General features: G+C 40.0%; 1 protein-coding gene across 3 annotated transcripts; it reads left to right on the top strand.

The window, feature by feature from the left end:
• Nucleotides 1-1122: 1122 nt before the first annotated feature.
• On the top strand, nucleotides 1123-21389 carry LOC121956131 (interleukin enhancer-binding factor 3 homolog). Of its 3 annotated transcripts, none has more exons than XM_042504251.1 (18): nucleotides 1123-1208; nucleotides 4814-4894; nucleotides 6134-6357; nucleotides 6490-6664; nucleotides 7157-7304; nucleotides 9712-9803; nucleotides 10921-11016; nucleotides 11812-11923; nucleotides 12016-12113; nucleotides 12195-12306; nucleotides 12425-12538; nucleotides 13614-13819; nucleotides 13932-14102; nucleotides 14206-14487; nucleotides 14867-14996; nucleotides 15110-15157; nucleotides 19238-19657; nucleotides 20587-21389. In XM_042504251.1, the coding sequence occupies exons 2-18, from the start codon at nucleotides 4892-4894 to the stop codon at nucleotides 20730-20732; spliced, it is 2577 nt and encodes an 858-aa protein (XP_042360185.1). In that variant the 5' UTR covers nucleotides 1123-1208; nucleotides 4814-4891; the 3' UTR covers nucleotides 20733-21389. The 3 variants fall into 3 exon arrangements, with proteins under 3 accessions (XP_042360185.1, XP_042360187.1, XP_042360186.1); XM_042504252.1 differs by having other exon boundaries at nucleotides 1135-1208; nucleotides 4818-4894; XM_042504253.1 differs by lacking the exons at nucleotides 19238-19657; nucleotides 20587-21389 and adding an exon at nucleotides 17246-18068.
• Nucleotides 21390-21465: the final 76 nt, after the last annotated feature.

The raw sequence follows: 21465 nt of genomic DNA, 5'->3' as shown, positions 1-21465 counted from the left end.
TATAGGATTGCTATAATTTTAAAGCAGTTTTCAGTGCATTCCCTCTTTTTTTGCATTGTTGTTGTTTGTTTGGAGAGTTTTTGTGCTAAATTTCAGGTAATTTTGTTCTACTTTTTACTCATTTCTTGTTAATTTATGGGTCATTTCTTCATAAGTCTACATTGCCTTCTTCACATTTTTTTGAAAGAAATCAAGCCCATTTGCTCAGGTGTCAGAAGGTTAACTGACTTCCAGCTAAGATCTATTAAAATACTCTCTTATCTGGTTTGTACTCGTGTCGGCCCACAACATAAGGTTCATTGCACTATAAACAGGGTCAGGCTGACCATGTCAGTGTGTCCTCTACTCTGTACTTTAACACACAAACACAGTGTTTTCCACCACACTATGCTGTGTCTAAGCCACATGTTATCTAAGACATCGTTGCCCATCTATCATATTAAAATAAAACAAGTTTTGGGTCCTCTGTGGAATTCAAAAGCACCTCAATATACTCTAGATTTTAACAATAATAGGTTTTTTTTTCTGTTTTTACTTTTAACAAAAGCTAATAATTTTAATATCACATTCTATATTAAATCAGATAATAAAATTAAAAAAGAAAACAGTTTTTAAGTTTTAAATACCATGCAGGATACATTTAAAAAATGCAAAAAATAAAGCCTGTTCATTAAAAAAATAAATAAATAAATACCAATTAAGAAATCCAGGATGTCCTCAAATGCCCCTGCTTTATATTAGAGTGACTGTAATGAATCACAATTATTATATTACAATTATATATACTATTATATTACAATTATTCTTATTCTAATATCGGCCAGTGTGAGAGAGACAGCATGAATGAAAAGTGTTTTAATATTCCATAACAATATGAAAATGTTTAGATTTTAAGAAGATAATGATATAATACAATGACGACACCGGTGTCATGATGGTGTTAATCGATATGATGATCAATAAAGGCTCTAAAGAACAATGAATGAATCAGACAGCTGTGACCACACAATTCAATTCACAGCAATTATCAATAACCACGCCCCTCGTTCTGAGTCCCCTTTTCTCTAATTGGCTACAATCACCGTCACATGTCGCTTCTGTCCAATGAGCGTTATCGCTTCTCCGATCGTGGGCGTTTCCACCAGACCTGCTGCTGTGACCGGGAGCTAACGTGCAGCACCCCGTCCGTTAGCAGCAACGACACCACGGTAAGTAAAAAAATCATATATTTTTAGCCATTAAAACAAACCGGATTTGATATCAGTTTGACGCTGAAAGCTAAAAGAACAAACGAAGCTTATTTCGGTGTGAATTAGCGTGTTAATAATACGGTTTCTAAACGGGTCCGATCGGCTTTGTTCTGCTAAGCTAACCTGCTAACTGTGGTTGAGCAGTCAATGGGGTCTCGGTGTCTCCTCGACCATTTTGGTGTCTGATAGGCAACAGGCCAACATCCAGACACTATTTAGCTGTTAATATTCTCACTAATACTTATTTATTCATCTGATAATCATGATATTAATGTGATATTTTTCGTGGTTTGACGTTGGTGAGCATGTCGGCACGGCGCGGCTTTAAACGCAGGGTGATGTGTTTTTTGTGGGGGTTGTTAGCCGTTAGCTGCAGCTGCTGAATTAAAATGGCGTCGTTTTTTTTAAATTCCCCTGATGGTGCTGCGGGGTCCAAAACCCACGACTGCTGAGATACTTCTTCACATGTCACTCCTGGTCCTGAAATCAGCCGTGTGTGTCCATGTCGGTTTAACAGGTAGTTCGTGTGTCTCGCGCCACACGTGATTAACTTGTTGACTGCGACATTTGAATAGTGGCGATGTTTATTCTTGTCAGCAGTCATTTAATCTCATTTACATCCACTGAAACTGGAAATCATCCTTGTAAAGTTGATTATCATAAAGAGTTTACACCAGAGTATTGAGCACTGTGGGTGTGTCACGGTAAATGAAAGACAGGTCCTGTCTGCCCGTTTGACCCCACTGAGCTCAACATTTCACTGTTATTCAATAATAATAACAACAAGCAAGCAAGAAAAAATGTATTTATGTAGCACATTTATTAACAGGTGGAAGCACAGTGTGCTGCATTAAGGTGCCAGGCAAGAAAGCTGTCAACAGCCCATAACAGCTAATTAAAAATATTAAAACTAAAAACTCATAAAATTGTAATTAACATAAGGTATATGCATTGGGAATTTGCACCAGCACCATGTACAAGTGTCTGCTACATTTGCTTCACTTACCAGACAAAAAAAGGTATTTATTGAGTTGCTAGTAGATTTTGGAGTCCACCATCCAAAGTTGCATGTGGACAGAAAAGTAAATTTCCAACCCTGAGTATAAGCCAATAAAAGATGCAAAAACATGTTATTCAGAAGTGAAAAAAATTACAATTAAATTTAAAAAAGTAACATTTAAATCTGGCAGTTAAAAGAGTATAATACATATGAATTAAAATGATTAAAATAGCTAAAAACAGAATGTAATGAAATAAATAGTCCAATAAAGGATGATAACATATGAGTAAAAAAAAAAAGACCAAATAGCAGATAAACCAAGACAAGTAAAAAATGTACCTGAGTAAAAACTAATAAAAGAACTCAAATAAAATCAGATAGCAGTTAAATGATCGAACCAAACTACTGGAATCACACAGCCAGTCATCTGTAAGGAACCTGGGTTGACCGTGTTTTAGCAGTTTATATCCCTATTAAATCATGATCATGTCGTACTGACTGTACCTGTACTATCAAGACCTGGATTTTTCTGCATCTCATGTAAAAATGTTTGGCTGCTGTTTCCTGGACAGTATTATTACAGTACAAGTGAAGTTGTGTGATCCAGCTTTCAACCTGTTATTCAGAGCAGGACGTACGTTTGTGAAGGAACACATGAAACACTGTTAATTAAAAAACACCTGCTAAGGGAACAATAAAGAGCGAATTATGACTATGTTTACTCAAATACTGTTTGAGGTACTATAATTAGTAGAGTATTTTAATCTAATTTTATACTTCTTTACACTCAAGAAGGAAAAAATGTTCTTTTACTACTATTATTTGATAATTTTAGTTACTAGTTCACAAATGAAGATTTTTGCTCATGAACCATTTCAAAATATACGCGTGCAGCTGAAATGGTTTGTCCATTGGATAGAACATAATCTGCAACTATTTTGATAATGTTTTGTCATTTTTCATGCAGAAATATTTCATTGTTCCAGCTTTTCAAATGTGAGGGCTTGTGGGCTTGTTTAAGAAAAATATTTCAGATTTTGTTCAGTTCATTTACATTTTTCTGGATAGTACTTCAATTATTTTACCGAAGTTACATTTTACATGCCAGACTTTTACTAGTAATAAAGTGTTTTCACAGTGTAGTGTTAGTATTTTTACTTAAGTAAAGGATCTGAATATTTCATCCACCACTGGTTATAAAGCAAATGTACAAATAATCGTTGAATTCTTATTTGATATCTCTTTCTAGTCTGACAAGGTGGCAGATCTGCATTTGCAAATGTGGCTGAATATTGTAGTAAAACCTAAAGAAAATGTTGTGAAGTCACCTTTAAAGTACCACCACAAACTCTAATCAGGGATCAGTGATTTCTGTAACACTTCCCTTACCTCTGTGTTTTACTGTTTTTGTAAAAACATGTATATAGTTTTGAGAACACACATTTGCCAGCTGGAAATGTGAATGTCTTTGTGCCTTGTGCAAACAAAGTACCCTGTGTTTTTAAAGTGTGATTTATTACAGTGAACTGCATCTCTGCCTGGGAAAGTAGGGCTGCGTTTAATCTCTGTGGCATGTGCTGTTGTGCCAGCACTCCTCCTCTGTTGCTACAGCACGAAACAACAACTTTAATTTGCTTATAGATAAGCAGAGAGTCTCCAGACTCAGATTACAGTTTATTGCCAAGTAGGTTGTCACTTATCAGGAATTGCGTTGGTGCGTAGTCAAGAAACATAACAGAAAAAATACTATGAAAATATCTTTTTAAAAAAAAGTATTTACAATGTACAGGGTTTGCGAGGAGCCTTAAAAAAAAAAGTCTTAAAAGGCTTGAATTCATTAGTCCAAAAATAAGGCCATAGTTGGTATTAAAATGTCTTAAATCATTTTTTTCTAGTATTAAAATGCAAATAAATTGGAATTAGGATTATATGAATTAAAAATTACAAAATAATTGGTAACATCTTTTTTTAATTATTTTTTTAAACTATAATTTACAAAACCCCCCTTCTTCATGATGGATATTAAATCAATGGTATAATCTCACATACAGAGTCAGACGCAGAAAAAAAATCTAATAGAAAACACCTATAAATGCTTGATATTTCCAGTTTCTAACCAAATCTAACTTTATCATTGTATCAAACATTTTATTGTTTTTCGTTAAAATAAACATTAGGGCAAAGCTGTTCTTAACTCTGTGTAAGCTCATGGTTTAGTTTTTTAAGTTTAGTTTTGTAACTTAAAAATTTGTCTTAAATTTCATCCCAATTGGCATTTAAAAAGTCTTAAAAAGTATTAAATGTAATCTGATATGCCTTAAGCTGTTGGAACCCTGATGTAAATTTTTAAAATGGGTTACTGAGTGTGAAGTGCCAGTCTTATTCGCCTCATGAATACTTAATATTTTAACAGAAATTTAATGCAGGTCAGGTGTGTGTGCTATCCATACTGTTTAGGTCTTTCTTAGTTTCTGGTTGGCCTCAGATTTTCCCACTGTGACTTTTGAATTCTGCCTCACTGATGAGTCGTGTTAAAACGTGTGCATGTTTTCCTCCGGTACAGACAGACTGCTGCTGAGAAGACATCCTTTAACGCTGTCAATCACTGGATACAGGAGTCACCACGGTCTCTAAAACAACAATGGTAATGACTGCATTTCACTCTTTATTTAATTTTAAGTGATGTATCTCTGTATCATCTTTTTTATATTTGACAACAGTCAGGCAGCTGAAGCACAGAGCACACTGGCCTCTCTGTGAAATATCCCTTTGAACGGGACAAATAAATGTGTCAAATCTAATTTAAGTCCCAGGACTGGTGCCAGTGTGTTTGTCACTGCAGTCTGCCCGCGGCTTCAGGAACACATGCTGTAGCTTCCACATCACTGCTCCTCTCTAAATTGGCTTTGGCTGCCTGTGCACACTCAGCTTGTGTAATCACTGGTTTTAGAAGCTTTGCCTAGACATGAGGCCTCGTTGCTCTTTTTCATTTTAATTAATCAAAGACAAGAGCGACAGAGAAAGCGGGTCTTTTAGTCTCTGTGAATGCTTTTGCAGGAGGAACAAGAGTCTGTCCCGTAAAGCAGGATTAATGAAATTAGTTGAAGAGCTGATCTGAATAAAATGTGGATCATGTTCAAACCTGCAGCATGGACTAAAGTTTGAAGAGCCGCTCTGGGCTTTAATCTGTCCACTTACCTACAGGTTTCCAGCGGATCCTTAAAAAGTCTTAAAAAACAAAAAACCAAATAGGATTTTATGGATCTTTTTTTGCATTGTAAAATCTCAAAGTAAATGGTGAGATCTATTTTTTTTTGTAAAATACTTTCATAAATTCATTTGGTTTAACTTGTTATGGTGGGAATCCAGGCAGTGGAATCTCAAATGAGAAACACAAAATCGCCAAGAAAACTGACCAGAAATGCCAGATATTTCTCACTTTTGTTGGTAACCCAAATCGATACTTTGATGATGATATAATATAATGAAATGGAATATAAAATAATACATGCATTTTTTAACCTCATGTGTTCCACTCTAAAAAGTTTTCTTTTTTTAAACATTTGACATTGATAATTAACTTTTCCACTGGACAAAAAAAAAATAATCATGTTTTATGGCACAATGAACATTCTGGCAAATCTAAAAACTGTCCCTCTCCAATTGTGGTGATTAGAAATTTGCTCTTCGACTTAGTTTCAGGTAGCATTTAAAAAGTTAAATCCTCACTGCCTCAAGCAGCAGGACACCTGTATCCAAGTAACTCAGTAATCCTGCTTTGTGAAGCAGGTCTGCGTTGTATAAATAGCAACGATCTGTTGTTTTTAAATCTCTCAGACCAACCCTGGTATGTCTTAATGACCTTGTGTCCTCTCCCCTCTAGCCTCCCCCAATGCGCCACCGCTCCATGCGCGTCTTCATGAACGATGACCGCCACGTCATGGCCAAGCACTCGGTCATCTACCCGACTCAGGAGGAACTGGAGAGCGTACAGAACATGGTGTCCCACACAGAGCGGGCCTTGAAGGCCGTCTCCGATTGGCTCGATAAGCAGGAGAAAGGCACCTCCAAGTCTGACTCTGAAAGCACAGAAACCGATAAGGAAAGGTGAGCAGATGTTATCCATTAGTCAGCTGGTAAGAAACGTTTTAATTCCTTTTGTATAACCACTTTATAACCGCTGTTCACTTTTTTTGTTTTTCTTGTTCTGCTTCTGCGTACCTGCTGTCTTTCTGATAGTGAGCACAAAGATCAGGCCACCCGATCTCTGCGTGGCGTCATGAGGGTCGGCCTAGTTGCCAAAGGCCTGCTGCTGAAGGGGGACCTGGACCTGGAGCTGGTGCTGCTCTGCAAGGACAAGCCAACCATCAGTCTGCTGAAGAAAGTGTCTGAAAACCTTGTTTCGCAGCTCAAGGTGAGAACTTGGCTCAGCTTATTCAGTGCACTGATACCCCTTTTCCACCAAACATGGAGCTGGGTCTGCTCCAGTTCCCACACATGAATTCAGGGCATTTCGACCAAAAATAAATTGGTTCAGAACCCAGAAAGTTGGCTGTCATCTAGAACCAAAAAATAGCAGGTATTCCTGACCTGAAGTGAGACAGGTAACACCATCTGTGGGCGTGTATTATTCTATAGGCTGGAGAGACAGGATGGAGATGGCAGGTGAAGGAATTGTCAGAAACAAAGCTTGTGTGATGGTCTCCTGCAAGTTTTGTGTTGGAGTTTATTCATTTTTAAATTTTAAATCTTGACAGACATTTTTATTGTAAATGCATATTGGCAACAAATATTTTATTATTCGTCTCATTAACTCCTAATAATCAGAAACAACAATATTAGTTCATCATAAACAGTGTCATCTTCAACATAAACACTGAATGTTTTGTGTTTATTTCTTTCACAGGTGATCACAGAAGACAAATATTTGGTGACGCAGAACATCCGCGAGGCCAGCATCGTCATCAAGAACACAAAGGAGCCCCCTCTCACCCTCACCATTCACCTGACCTCCCCTCTGGTTCGGGAGGAGATGGAGAGGGCTGCGTCTGGAGGTAAGCTCCTACACGAGGGCCTCAGTGTTTTCATGTTAGTGCCGCCCCCTCCTCCAGCAGGGAGAACAGGCAGGCCGACAGGCTAGACAGATATTGTTTATTGGGCCTTCAATGGAGCTAGGGGACAAGAACGCACCGTCACATAATGAAACTGTGCTATGCTTATAGCTCTCTAGACTCTCTCGTAGTTCCATGTGATGTAATTGTACATTTTTGATGGCCCAATATACAGTATAGGGCAGGTAGTTCATTGACTGCTGAAGACATGGCTTTCTCTCCCCCCTTTAATGATCAAGGACACCAACGAAATGAAGGCTTACTGAGAATTTAACCAAAAAGAGAGACCACTTTGTTTGCATGTGTTTTATCATTGATGATGAACGGTTTGCATTGCAGCAAAAATGAGTAGCAAAACATGTGGTGAAACTGTCCTTGGTTGTTAGACCCAATAGTGGGCTATTGACTGTCTCTGGTGTTCATTTGCAGGGAGGGTGTGGGGTTACAGATAACGACAAGGGACACTTGGACGCTGCATGTCTGTCCAACCATGCTCAAAATGCAGTGGATCGGCTCCAGTCGTTAGGTAGTGATAGACGAAGGCATCGTGAAATCGGTGCATCATCATTAAACAAAGTAAGATTTGAATTAACACCCAATAGTAGAGAGGATTTTAGTTTCAGCAGGTGTTGAACTTTGACCTTATCTGTAGCCCTGTGCTAACAGTGATGCCCAGTTTGGGTCTTTTTTCTTTGAGCCATCAGTTTTGCTGCAGTGTGGACTTGTTTTGATACCCACTTTTTGTGCATCTGATAACTTCTGCCTGTGGTTCCAATTCTGATTCTCTCTGTCAAGCCTTCTAGTTTGTCAATTTTTAGGGACGCTGGACCTTTGACCAACTGGCCGCTCTCTGTCTCGGAAGGGGCAAAGTGCAGTGTACCCAGTATAGGGGCGAAGGGGAGGGGCTCTACCTCCTGTAAACGCCAGAAAAAGAAAAGCAGACCTTTTTGAGCGCTGAAACGTACATTGAAGTTGGAGACACAACCTCCCATTTGATAATTAGCCCTTAATAAATGCACATTTTTATTATGACGGTGATTTTTACATTCACATCCATTTTACAGACACGTTTTTATTTTTACTAAAGCGAAGTTCACACTACATGACTTCCAAATTCGTCAGATAGCAGTATTGTCCACACTACGCAACTTTGCGTCTCATAATTACGAGTCTCGTAGATAATTCATCAGGAGAAATCCCTGAATCATGATGTGCAGACGAACCATAACCCAGGTTCAGGCGTACTTACTAAAAAATCTCAAAGTTTGAATAAGTTTTAAAGCTAATAACTTAATGAAACATTGCATGCAATAGTCAACCTTCCACCTTGTCTCCCTCTCTCTGTCACTTTGGTTGCGTTCAGACTGCAGGCAAATCAGATTTGTTTCTCAAATCTGATCTTGACTGTCCACATTGTTAATTGCAAGTAATCAGATCAGATTACAGATCACAGAATTGTGATTTATTACCCTTTTTCAAACATAAATTATTACCTCCAAAGGAAAAAAATGTCAAATGTTTGCAAAAGTTTTAAAGATTATATTTCTCACATAAATAAATTTTATAGCAGAAAATGTATCTAGGTGACTGAAGAGGCATTTGATTTTTTTATTCTAGTAGGCTGCCAACAGTTAAATTTGTATTTGCAATATTAATGAACTAAATGACAAAAAAAAACAATATTGGCATCCATGTATCAATACAGCATTGCCAAACAAAGAAACCTGATTGGAGTCGTATTTCAAACCAGATTTGCTTTCGACCATGTTTGCAAAAACATCAGCTTTTTTGCTATTCAGACGTCATTAAATAAATCTGGATGCAATCTTGATTTGAAAAAAAAAAAAAAAAAAAACATCTGGCAGTCTGAACGAGAACTTTTTCTTTCTTACTCACACACACACACACGTTATTCAGCATGCTTTATATCTTGGAAGCATTCGCAATGCGTCAGTGAGCCTCTCGCGTCTTCTAACAGTTCACACGTGGCGCTTTAGCACCGAGCCAACACAGCTATGCGCCTGATCTGGGGCTCCAAAAAAACTGTAGACGAGCAGAAAATCCAGAGCTGAAGTCGTGCAGTGTGAACTAGACATGAGTAAAGTTATAACCCACATCACAATACTGTCGTTCTGGTGGGTTTTTAAGTCTAATCCTTGTGAGCCGGGCCGTGCAAAAAACATATTAACTGGGAGGTTGAGAGCGATTGGTGGTTCTGCAGTGGAGGGGTCCCCCTCCCCTTCCCCCTCCTGCCTGTGGTTTGGGAAGGCTGCCTGTGTTCCCCCTGGCCGGCTGACAGAACTCCCCTTGGTCAAACTGTACCTTGTCTTCTTATTCCACCTGCCAATAGAATCGCTTTCAGTCATCGATCCCCCGGATGTTCTGGACAGGCAGAAATGCCTAACTGCCTTGGCGTCTCTCCGCCACGCTAAGTGGTTCCAGGTTTGGATCTTGTCTTTATTTGTCTCTAAAACAGAAGTAGTTTTGAGTTTGGTTTTATGCTGTTTGTTCTTTTGTCTTTTATTTGGGCGTTCCATGTGTTGTTTTTTTTTCTTTATTTACTCTTTTTGAAGTGAACTTCCTGTAGTAATACTTGATGATCTGGATGTTTTGTTTCTTAGGAAACCTTTGTCATTACACTGTTGTAGAGTTGCTTTGCTCACTTAACAGGTTCCACCGCAGTGCCATTTTTAAAAAAGTTCAATGCTGCTTTTTAGACCCCGAGTTTCTTAGTTTCCCTCACAGCTGCTTAACTTAATCAGTAAACAAATCTGGGACTAATACATCACAGGTGCAATATTTCTACAAATATCAGTGTTGGTGTGAGTGAGTTGTTGTTATTTTCACATTTATGTGAGCTACCTGTAGAGCACTGCTGCCTCATTCTGTAGTTCTGAGGAGAAAATGTTTTCTGTAGTGAACCATGTTGATAATAACTCATTATAGCTCTGTGGCGTGTGTCGTCTTTGGCTTTCACACTTTAACAACCAGAAATCCATCTCTGCAGCTTTTGTAGAGTATGTGGCCTCAATTTTTCCTGCTCTCTGGCTGTTTTTCTGTCACTCTGTGTGCCACAAAACCAACAGGAATATTGCACCTCGAGTAGTTTTCTTTTTGACTGTCACTGACTTTAACCATCACCCCTCTCAATGACAGCACACGTAAGGACACCCTGTCTTAAGCAGTCCTCTTGGTTCTCACATTAGAGCTGGTGTTAAGTTTGATGTGGCTTTATTGACACTTTTCTTCCTGAACTTAATCCATAAGCATGTTTTTCAATCAGAAATGTTTCATGTCTGGTAAGGACACCATCAGTCACGTTGGCTATTGACTCACAGCCATGAATGTCAATGATCATGAGTAGGGTCTTCAGACATTATTCTATTATACAATATTTCCATAATGACAAAGCTAAGCTGTTATAGTCTGTGTGGCTTCATTTTTATTTACTTTATTTGGATGTTTATGTTGCTTTAAGCCTCACGCAGTCTTCCTCTTTGACTAAGGCTGCTTGTGCTCCTCGTGCCCCTCCCTCCCCCCTCCCTGCTTGTGTCCTCAGGCCAGAGCTAACGGGCTGCGCTCCTGCGTCATCGTCATCCGGACCCTGAGGGATCTCTGCGCTCGCGTCCCCACATGGGCCCCGCTTCGTGGCTGGGTGAGTGAACGACTCCTGATTAAGGCCGTCTTATAGTTGTACGTAGGTTCTGCGCTGTAGTTAACTGATTCAGATTTCACCTCAAAACATACTAAATATGTCTCAAAAGGATCATTAAAGTGGATCACCACCTAAACTAACGCCTGGAATGCAATGCATGCGTGAGCAGCACGTGTTTGCACACTTGCCGAGCTGCAGCGTGTTTCTGTCAACAGATGTTGTCAGAGGACTTTTATTTTGAAATGGAAGCAGGAATGTTAAAGTAAAACATATATATTTGTATTTCCTCAACTCTGTAGATGAGAGAGGTGGCATAAAGTCAACATAATTATCAAAACGCGATTTTGACTGTATGTTTCTGCTGCACGAGCCATCGTTTCTCTATCTCAATGTCTTATTCGTCTCCTACGATCGATGTAGAGCCTACACAATAGCTACAGCATCAATTCAACGCAAAAGTATAAACCCTGCTTTACTATGCTTGAGTGTTTTTGAAGGTTGGTGATTGTAGCTTCTGTGAACTGTCAAATATGCAGCAGGTTGTTTTCACAAGTCTAAATCTGCTGCTCAGAGCTCCTAAACTCTCAACATTTTACATTTTAGATTTCCTCTGATACTGCTTTGTCTGCCTGGACACAAAAAGACACCCCCGTCCCAGTTGTTAAATTGCAAAGATCCTATCTAACGCAGTGACCTAAAATCTCTCCATGTTAGTGGCCGAGCTTAAAAATAGCATCCTGACACAAAGACTCTCTCCCTGTCTCTCTCTCTCTCTCTCTCTCTCCTGCTTTGCAGCCACTGGAGCTGATCTGTGAGAAAGCCATCGGCACAGGGAACCGGCCCATGGGGGCAGGAGAAGCTCTGCGGAGAGTTTTAGAGTGTCTGGCTTCAGGAATCCTCATGGCGGGTATGCATGTGGGATCTCCTCTCCAAATAATATCCAATCGTTCTCATTGCACTTTTTCCTTTTGTTAACATTTCGTTTTATTTGTGTTGTAGATGGTGCTGGAATCTCTGATCCATGTGAGAAAGAGCCCACAGACGCTATCGGACATTTGGACTACCAGCAGAGAGAAGACATCACAGCGAGTGCACAAGTGAGTGAGAGACAGTGTGTGTTTGCATATTCACAATTTAATCTAAATGCGTAACTCACGCTGTTTGTCTTGAATCGTCAGCATGCCTTAAGGCTGTCCGCTTTCGGACAGCTTCACAAAGTGCTTGGAATGGATCCGCTTCCCTCAAAGATGCCCAAGAAGCCTCGGAGTGAGACTCCTATTGATTACACAGGTAAACCACTCAAGCATGAAGAGACTGACGCTTATTTCTTTTAGATTCATAGTACAGATGCAAAAGCATTAAGGTGCCTTGTGCGTTCTTTTAATCTAATTCTGTGTCTGTGATGCAGTGCAAATCCCACCCAGTACAGCGTACGCCCCACCAATGAAAAGGCCCATTGAAGAAGAGGAGGGAATCGATGACAAGAGTCCAAACAAGAAGAAGAAAAAGCTGCAGAAGAAATGTAAGTGTTCTTTTAGCCTCTGTATGTGTGGAGATGTACTTAAAGCTCAGGTTAGAAACCATTCCTGCATCAGAGTGACCCTCCTGATGGCCTTGTTGGTGAAGAAAATAGTTGAGATCAGGGATGTCAGTTGCAGTAAACTTTGCTTTTGATAGCTTGCATCTTTTAACCATAAACTAATTAGTCCATTTTTAAGGAGAAAAAAAAGCAAAATGACTTAAAATACAAACGGCATTTCCTTTTAAAATGGCGCTCCATCGACTCAGTGAGCGCCACATTTTTTCTGTTGGCTCTCCTGACAGACAGGCAGCTAGCTGATTTAACAAGTGATGAGAGGAGTAGCTGCTCCGAGCAAATGCAAACTTTTAGACCCAAAATAAACAGTTAAAGGTTTCACTTTAAACACGTCTGTTGGCAGTGTACGCTCTGCACTCCGTGAGTGTGGTGCAGTAAATAACCCAACAGTAGATTATTATTTCAACTGCATTCTTAATGAACGGTCCAGTTTCAAAAATAGAAAATCTATTAGTGGCAGCAGATCTTTTGTAAGTGAAAGAGAGTTTTAGGCCGAGCAGAGTGAACAGTTTACTTTCACCTTTTAATGCGTCTGACGTTCTGCTGCTCCCCTCTGCCGTTACTGCGCTATAAATAACCCAACGGTGTTTTAATACCGCTCCTAAATAACAGTTCATTTTTTCTCTTTCCTTCAGTTTTGGTTTTTGTAAAATTGGTCCCAGATCTCATTCTGAGTGGCGTTACAAAAGTCTTAGAAAGTCTTACATCCCACCTGCCTGAAGCTGTAGCAGTCTGGCAGCTTGCTGTGATTAAAGGATTTTTCTGTCAGTCTGTTAGCGAACTGAAAGAAAATATCAACAACAATTTTGATAATGGTGTCATTATTGTAAATTGAATAGATTATGGTTTTGAACAATTGAAGCGTTTTTAAAAATGTCACTTCTTATAAGTGACTTTCTATCATTTTTTCACGCTGTGTCGACTAAACGATTAATCATCTAACTGAAAGGAAAAAACAGATCAGATATGTGTCTTACTGTGTGTCATGCTGTTAATCCAGCTCCAGAGGAGAAGGCCGAGCCTTCCCAGGCCATGAACGCTCTGATGAGGCTCAATCAGCTGAGGCCAGGCCTCCAGTACAAACTGGTGTCTCAGACCGGCCCAGTTCACGTTCCAGTCTTCACTATGGCTGTAGAAGTGGACGGCAAGACCTTCGAGGCTTCTGGTCCATCCAAACGCACTGCCAAGCTGCACGTAGCTGTAAAGGTGAGCATTCACAGCAAACACCTTCAGTAAATGATACATTTGATAACGCCTCAAACTTTGCTGCTTTTCCTTTTATTTTGCATTTTTGAAATGAATCTGTGGACGTTTGCAGGTCCTCCAGGACTTGGGCCTGCCCACAGGAGTGGAACTAAAGACTGCTGAGCCGGTAAAATCAGAGGAGGCGGTGGTAACCGCCGCCGTGGAAGAATTAAGGCCAGTTGTAACACCCATTGAAACGAGTACTACTGCCACAGCCAATGCAGACACGACCGATGCTGCAGAGGTACAGAGCTCCTCTCCGTGTGTCAGCCGAGACGATTATGTGCTTTAATTGGGACTTTTTTGGAGATTGGCTAATTTTACTGACGTTGTCTCTTAATTGTCAGACTGCTCGCCAACAGGGACCAATCCTGACTAAACACGGCAAGAACCCCGTGATGGAGCTGAATGAGAAGCGCCGCGGTCTCAAGTACGAGCTCATTTCGGAGACCGGCGGCAGCCACGACAAACGCTTTGTCATGGAGGTGGAGATCGACGGTCAGAAGTTCGAGGGGACAGGATCCAATAAGAAGGTGGCCAAGGCTTACGCTGCTCTGGCTGCTCTGGAGCGACTCTTCCCCGAGGGCTCGATGGCAGAGGCTGCTAAAAAGAAAAAGGGACCACCCATGGTAAGAACCCAAAAAACAGGATCAGATCTCTTATTTCAGACTCAAATCAAAGTTTAGGTATCATCTAAATTATTTAATGTGAAATCATGTTGAAAACGTGTGAATCAATTATGACACAGTAGGTATATTTTAATTTAAGCAGGGGTTAACAATAAGTAGAAAAACTACACACAGGGTTCCTTCAGTTATGAAGAACCAGGCAAAGTCATGAAATTTGTAAATAAAATTGTTAAAGAAAAAGAAATGGCTAAAATCCTTCCCCAGTGCTCGACTCTGATTTCATGACGAGAATTAGACTTGAGACAGATGACTTGAAAGGACTTTAATGTTTTTCTAAATATGGAGAAAAGTCCAAATAAAGTGTCTCTTTCCTCTTCAGCACTCTCCCGGCTTTGGCATGATGGGGGCCTCCGGAGGAGATGCTGCTTCGCCCAGGGGCCGAGGAAGAGGAGGCCGAGGTCGTGGAAGGGGCAGGGGCTTCAATAACGGAGGAGGCTACGGCCAAGGAGGTAAAAACAGACTTTTACTGTATCCGACAAACTGTATTTACCGATTTAAAAAAATATCAGACATAGGTGGCAGGGAGTCAGATCAGCATATTAAATGTTTTTCGTCCCACCAGGTGGCTTCGGAACATATGGCTACGGGAACAACGCTAACTCTGGATACAGTGAGTATTTATTTCACTCATTATAATCCTGACTGAAGATTATCTGGTTGTCTGAGCTGCAGTTTGGGTTTCATTTTCAAGTTGTTGAATATTTAGGCACCCCAGGATTCAATTACCATTCAAAGGGCTATTTTTCAATTCTAACACAATTACCAATGCATCAAAATTTTTGATTTCTATTAATGATTTATATTTCTCACTGTGTGACTACTTGACATTTTTAAAACATAGTATATTTGTATTTATCCAGAAGTAATGACACAGATTAATTTACTTGCTTACAGTGTGGCTCTTATCCAAGTCCCTTTTCTATTCAACTCCATAAAAACCAAACTGCTTCATACTCTGATTTTTAAACCAAGGGGTGACAGTCAAACTGTAACTATCTGTGTTTGCTCACATTAACCCTCTGTGGTAAATTTATGCCAATTCATTGTTTGAATACCGTCATATTTCACCAGAAATTATATGTGATGCATGTTCTGCTAGTTTCAGACTAAGAGTTTGGGAAATAGTAAAAAAAAATAGTTTGATTATATACACAGATAAATGAAACAGAATATGAAACATAACTATCAATTAACATGGGTGGTCCGCAGACTTCTTACTCTTAAAATTAATTGAAGTGATTCATTTGAAAGTGACTGCGCGAGCGTTGGACGTTGCGTGACGGTTATTTCGCTGCACGCCTGCGCTGTTCACACAAGCAGTGTTGTTGCTGCAGTGCTGCTGCAGATAGAGTATAATTTCAACATGATCATTAGAAGACCATTTTCACTGTCTGTTTTTGGTAAAATGGCGTGCGACACCCGGGGAAAGTAAGGCATGACTGAACCTGTTAACACAGGCACTAAAATAACAAACGAGCGGCTCTGGTGTTAGTCTCTTGGTGATGATGTAGAAATGATTTTCAGCTTACTGATTTTTTCACCTCATAAATTTAGTTATTTAGACATTAAATTAAATGATGCTTGCAACCACTGCCTTTTAAAAAAATAGTTACCAACTCTCTTGTTCCCTAAACATCCTTTTATTAACATTCAGGGTATGATTTGTACTGCAAATATGAAATACGCATAATGGAAACATGTCAATGTTGAAAAAAGTCCCACTTAATCGATCACATGATGTTATGTCTGTGTGCTAGTCAGTAGGAACTGGCTCCCTCGTGATGCAGCAGGAGCTACAGGAGCTGTTATTGCATCGCATAACGTTTTAAAAGTTGAGCGGATCATCTGGAAGTTTTGAATCCACAATTCCTCTGTGAAATCGTGGACTATCAGCTCCCAGAAATCCCTCATACGTGGCCGCTCTAACGTATAAGGGGCTCGCCTTTCTTTTATCGCTCCAAAACACGCCAACGTCACCTTTGATTGAAATAATGGAGGCTAGTGCGGTGGCTGCAATAGAAATAAAGCTGCTAATCTTTTGAACATCCATCACCATGGTTACTGGGATGTTATCATCAGAGAAGTCTCATAAACTCACTCAGTGGAAACGAAACTGTGTTTTATTGACATTTCTAAAATATTGCTTAAGTTTTGCGCAAATCTGTCATGGAAACCTGCCTAGAATCGTTTGTTCCCACCTCTAGGCTGCAGTTAGACTTTTATTTTACCGTCTACCATGTGAGATGTTTTGTGTCCTGAGGCAGGATGCTGCATCTGAGGAGACTGTGGGGGAAAAAACCTGCGTTATATCGACCTAACTAGGGAACGTAGCATCTAATAGAAAACGGTTTCACTCCAGAGCAAACACATACAATGATAAACATGTTGGGATGTTCCCAGTTCAATGATTTTACATTTCTCTGCTTTAAGCCACAGGATTGAATCTGTTTTTGACAAGCTCCCCTCTTAAGAGAACATCTTTCCTTCCCTCTGGCAGCCTGTTCTGAGGACTGACCTACCTGAGCGTGACAGGAGCAGAGAAATCTAAAAAAAATAAAAATAAATTTAAAAAATCCAGTCTGAATGCAATCTGACCAAATGACTCATTCAACTGCCTCTTTTATGGCAGAAAAATCCAAATAAACAAATCTAATTTTGATATTTTTTTTCCCTTCTCTGCCCTGTCTCACTCCTTTAGGTGACTTTGTCTCAGACTGCTATGGCTACCACGAGTTTGCGACATAGACGTTCCCCAGTCTTAGAAAAAAACACAAAAACAGTCCTGTAGAGAGGATAAAAAATGGACAAAAATCTCAGTAGTGTTCCAGCAGCATCATGAACTCCCTTCAACACCAAGTCCGCAACCCTGGAATAAAGCGACAACACCCCTCCGCCCTGTCTTGCCAATCCACTTTGTCCGACACCTCGGGGAGACGATCTGCCACTGCATGCATGTAGCCATAAGTCACCTTCCGTGGATGCACCCGAACGCCTGGACCTCCCGAAAACTGCAGGGCTGATTTATTGACGCGTTGGAGCGGAAACAGGGCTTTTGTTTCTCTGACATGATAGGCCTGTGGGAGCTGGACAACATACTGCCTTTTGGATTACTGTCCTGACAGCATCAGCCTGGTCTCTCTGTCTGCATACTGTTTACTTAGAAAACTGAGAACATCTGAACACCGGTTGTTTTTATTTCATTTCAATGCCTTTCTGTCACCTCCGATGATGATTGAGCTGTTTTTTTTTTTTCATTTCTGTCTAGCTTTTGAAAAAACTGTTTCTGTAGATTTTGCCGTCTTCTGTTCTGTCAGCAGCACTGTTGAGTCTCGGCTGCACTGAATGCATGATACTTTTGGCAGAGTGGTAGTTGCGGCGTTAGGCACCGATGAAGTGAGGCTGTTGGTGCTGAAGTTGGCAGACTGTTGCTGAAATAGGAAATCTGATGGGATGAGAAGACTTCTTGCTCCAGCTGTTTTTATATGTTTTTGTTTTTTAAATAAATGTGACGTCACCATTCATTACTGTGTTACTCTGCGGTCTGAATTAATTACTGACAGGACGCTTTATGAAAGCAGCAGCTGTTAAAGTGTGTGTGTAAGATTTAAGTGGTGAGGTCTGCAGATCTCTACCAGCTGGAGTTTTTTCCTGGTTACAAATTCCTTCAGTGTTCAGGAGGTTTTTACAGGGAGCCAAATTATTCTCAGACGTCTCTTTTACTCCAAAACAAACAGACCAGTGTGTAGGAGTCATAATATATAATATAGTATTTAAAGACAACAGCTGAAAATGGCGTGCACCAAAAAATATTTGCATTTATAAAACTGTGTGCATGCCTGCAAGTACACGATTTCCTTTTAGAATCTCAAATCAAATTGGCATTTTTTGCACGTGAATCAGCCTCACATCCCGCCCTCTACACGCCCACATTAAAACATAAATGGTTGATGCAAAGAATTTTGTGGATGTTAATGAGCCTCACGGCTACACTTTCACAGCTTTCCAAAATGATCGCACAGCACGGACCCTGGGAAATTATTGAGAGTTTGACTGTTATTTTCAGACTTTTCTAATTTACACAATTGTTCGTGTGTCTTCACCACCTGTACGCGTACAGTGGCTGATGTCTGCTCTGAGCGCAGTCGAGTTTACTGCAGCAAATTACCCACAAAAACAGCTTCTTCTCTGTGATATATGAACAGTATTAGAAAATGTTATTGAACACTGTTGACGCTCTGTTTTGCGATCATTTCATGCTGTTTAATGTGCACATTACAACAGCTGAGTGTCGGCAGCTCACAGTCCAGCCGTCTCCTCTGTGACGAAGCTGATGAAATAATGAGTGAAGTTCAATGTGGAGTTGTCTTAAAATCTTACATCGGAAAGGTGCTGATGGAAAAGACAGCTGGACTGCATGTTTGTGATAAAGTTGATTTAAAAGTAGAGCGATGTGAGGCGACATTTAACGTGATTCATAGGTATCATTATACGTAGGGGTCCTCTCATATTTGATTTCTACAGTCCGTCTTCACCACCTGAACGCTGAAGAGCTCTAACCAGGAGAAGTTTCAGCTGGTTGAAATCTGCAGTCCTCACCTCTAAAATCTCCCTAAAACGTACAAAGTGCCCCTTTAAAATCTGTCTAAAGGTTTGCCGTATTTAAAGATCGCACCTTGCTGTTGTTTCTCAGATTACTACAACAACGGCGGCACAAATGGAGGATCCGGGGCGTCGACCAGCCCGTCAGGTGGCCCTCCGGCCAGCTCAGCTCCAGGATCAGCTCAGGGCTCGTACGGTTCGTACTACCAGAACGACGGAGCCTACACTGCCACTGCTACCGCCAAAACCCCCAAAAAGAAACCCCCCATGCACAAGGGAGGGAAGCCGCCCTTTGCAGGTCCCCAAGGAGCCAACAGCGGATCTGCAGGGGGGTACCAGTCCAGCAGCCCCACTGGGCAGAGCTCCTATAACCAGTACAGCCAGGGCTACGGGCAGGGGAAGAAGACTTTCAACCAGAACCAGGGGGGGGCGGGAGGATACTCGTACAGCACTGCCTATCCCAGCCAGGTGACGGGGGGAGCGGGGAGCAGCCAGGACTACAGTTACGAAGGTGAGATGAGCGGATTTAAAATGGATCAGTTTTGAAACTATTTTAATACAAAAAATTGATTTTTAACTTAGCGTGTATTTATTTTTGCAGCGTGTTGCTGTTAACGTGACAAAAAAAATTACTGTTTTTTTGTTAGAAAAAAAATTGTTAAAACAGCGGGGTGTCAGCAGGTCCTTCAAAATGTTAGTGTCTTTAATTTTATAGATATTAGTCCTTGAAAATCATTAAATAGTCTTAAATTTAAATTTGTGGGAAGAAAATGACCTAAAAAAATAATATTTGGTTAAAATAATAATAGTAATAATAATCTATTTTTCTGGACATTTTTACCAATTTTTTAAAACCATTAACTTAGAATAATTTCTCTCGCTCTCTCTTAGTATTAGTTTTTTAGTGTCATTATTATAGTTCTTTTTTTAATCATTATTAACTTAGAATAATTTCTCTCTTTTAAAACTTTTTTTCAGTTCATTTTCTTTTCACCTTTTTAAAATTAGTATTAGTATTAGTTTTATTTGTGTCATTATTATAGTTTTTGTAAATCATTATTAACTTAGAATAATTTCTCTTTCTTTTAAAACTAATTTTCAGTTCAATTTCTTTTCGCCTTTTTAAAATTATTATTAGTATTAGTTTCAGTTTTATTTGTGTCATTATAGTTTTTTTAAAATTCATTATTAACTTAGACTAATTTCTCTCTCTTTTAAAACTAATTTTCAGCTCTATTTCTTGTTACCTTATTCTAATTTCATGCAATTTGTGGGGACACCTTTTGCCAAATTACTCATTACCTTTTTAGCCATGTTTCCTAAAGAGATAAAACCCATTTTCTCACGCTTAAAAGGTTTAATTGATGCGAGAGCGTCCAAATGCAGCTCAAGAAAACTGATTTCAAAGGGTTAACAAGGTCTGTCACCCGTTTACTGCAGGTTTCAACAGCCAGTCCAGTTACAACGCACAGAGCGGAGGAGGAGGAGCAGGAAACAACCAGGGCTTCGGCTCCAGCCAGTCTCAGTACCACAACCCGGTGGGCTACGGCCGGGGCGACGGCAGCATGAACTACCAGTACAGATAGACTCTGTGGCTGCGGACCGTCGGCACCCTGCGTCAGCGTCTCGAGCCTCCTCCAAAGAACGGCTTGCCTGTGCTCTCTGCCTTCTCCATGTTTGCTTCTTATGTGCTTTTGGGTTTAAATGTAGCACATGTGGGCACGAACTGAGTGTCTGGACTTTTCTAAGAGTCAGAGCCGAGCTGCGGCTGAATTTAGTGGTCTGTGTCAGTGGTCTGGTCAGTGCTTAGTCTGTGTTTTTAGGTTATTTTTATTTTGTTTTTCATCTATGCTACCAGTCCTCACCCTCGTCACCAAATATGAAGGCTGATTCTACAGATTACTCATCAGCTCTGGCTTGGTTTCCTTTCTTTTTCTCATGTGAAACTAGTAAAATCTTGTAGTTTTAAACTGCAAAGGTTGATGTATTTTTTTGTAATATTCAATAGACCCAAATGGCTTCTCCTTTTCTGCATTGCTTGTAAGTTTGGCTTATTTTGTATTTTACCTAATGTGATGTAGTTATTTTAATAAATGGTTTTGGAGATTACTGGAAAATACACTTTCATTCTGATGTTAAAGCCACATTTCTGCTCAATGTAGCTTTTTTTCATTGGGTTGGATTTGTTCCTGTTCATGTGTAACAAAGTGTGTTTGTATTAATAAATGATTTTTATTTTGAAATTTTGAATAGACGTCTCGTATAGATTTGACTCAAATGTTTGTGCAACTGACACTGTTCATTTGCAGGCTTCAAGTG

Source organism: Plectropomus leopardus, chromosome 17 (assembly GCF_008729295.1).
Source record: "Plectropomus leopardus isolate mb chromosome 17, YSFRI_Pleo_2.0, whole genome shotgun sequence".
NCBI classification, from domain to species: domain Eukaryota; kingdom Metazoa; phylum Chordata; class Actinopteri; order Perciformes; family Serranidae; genus Plectropomus; species Plectropomus leopardus.
Note: the sequence above shows the minus strand (reverse complement) of the source record. Positions and strands in the feature narration are given on the sequence as shown.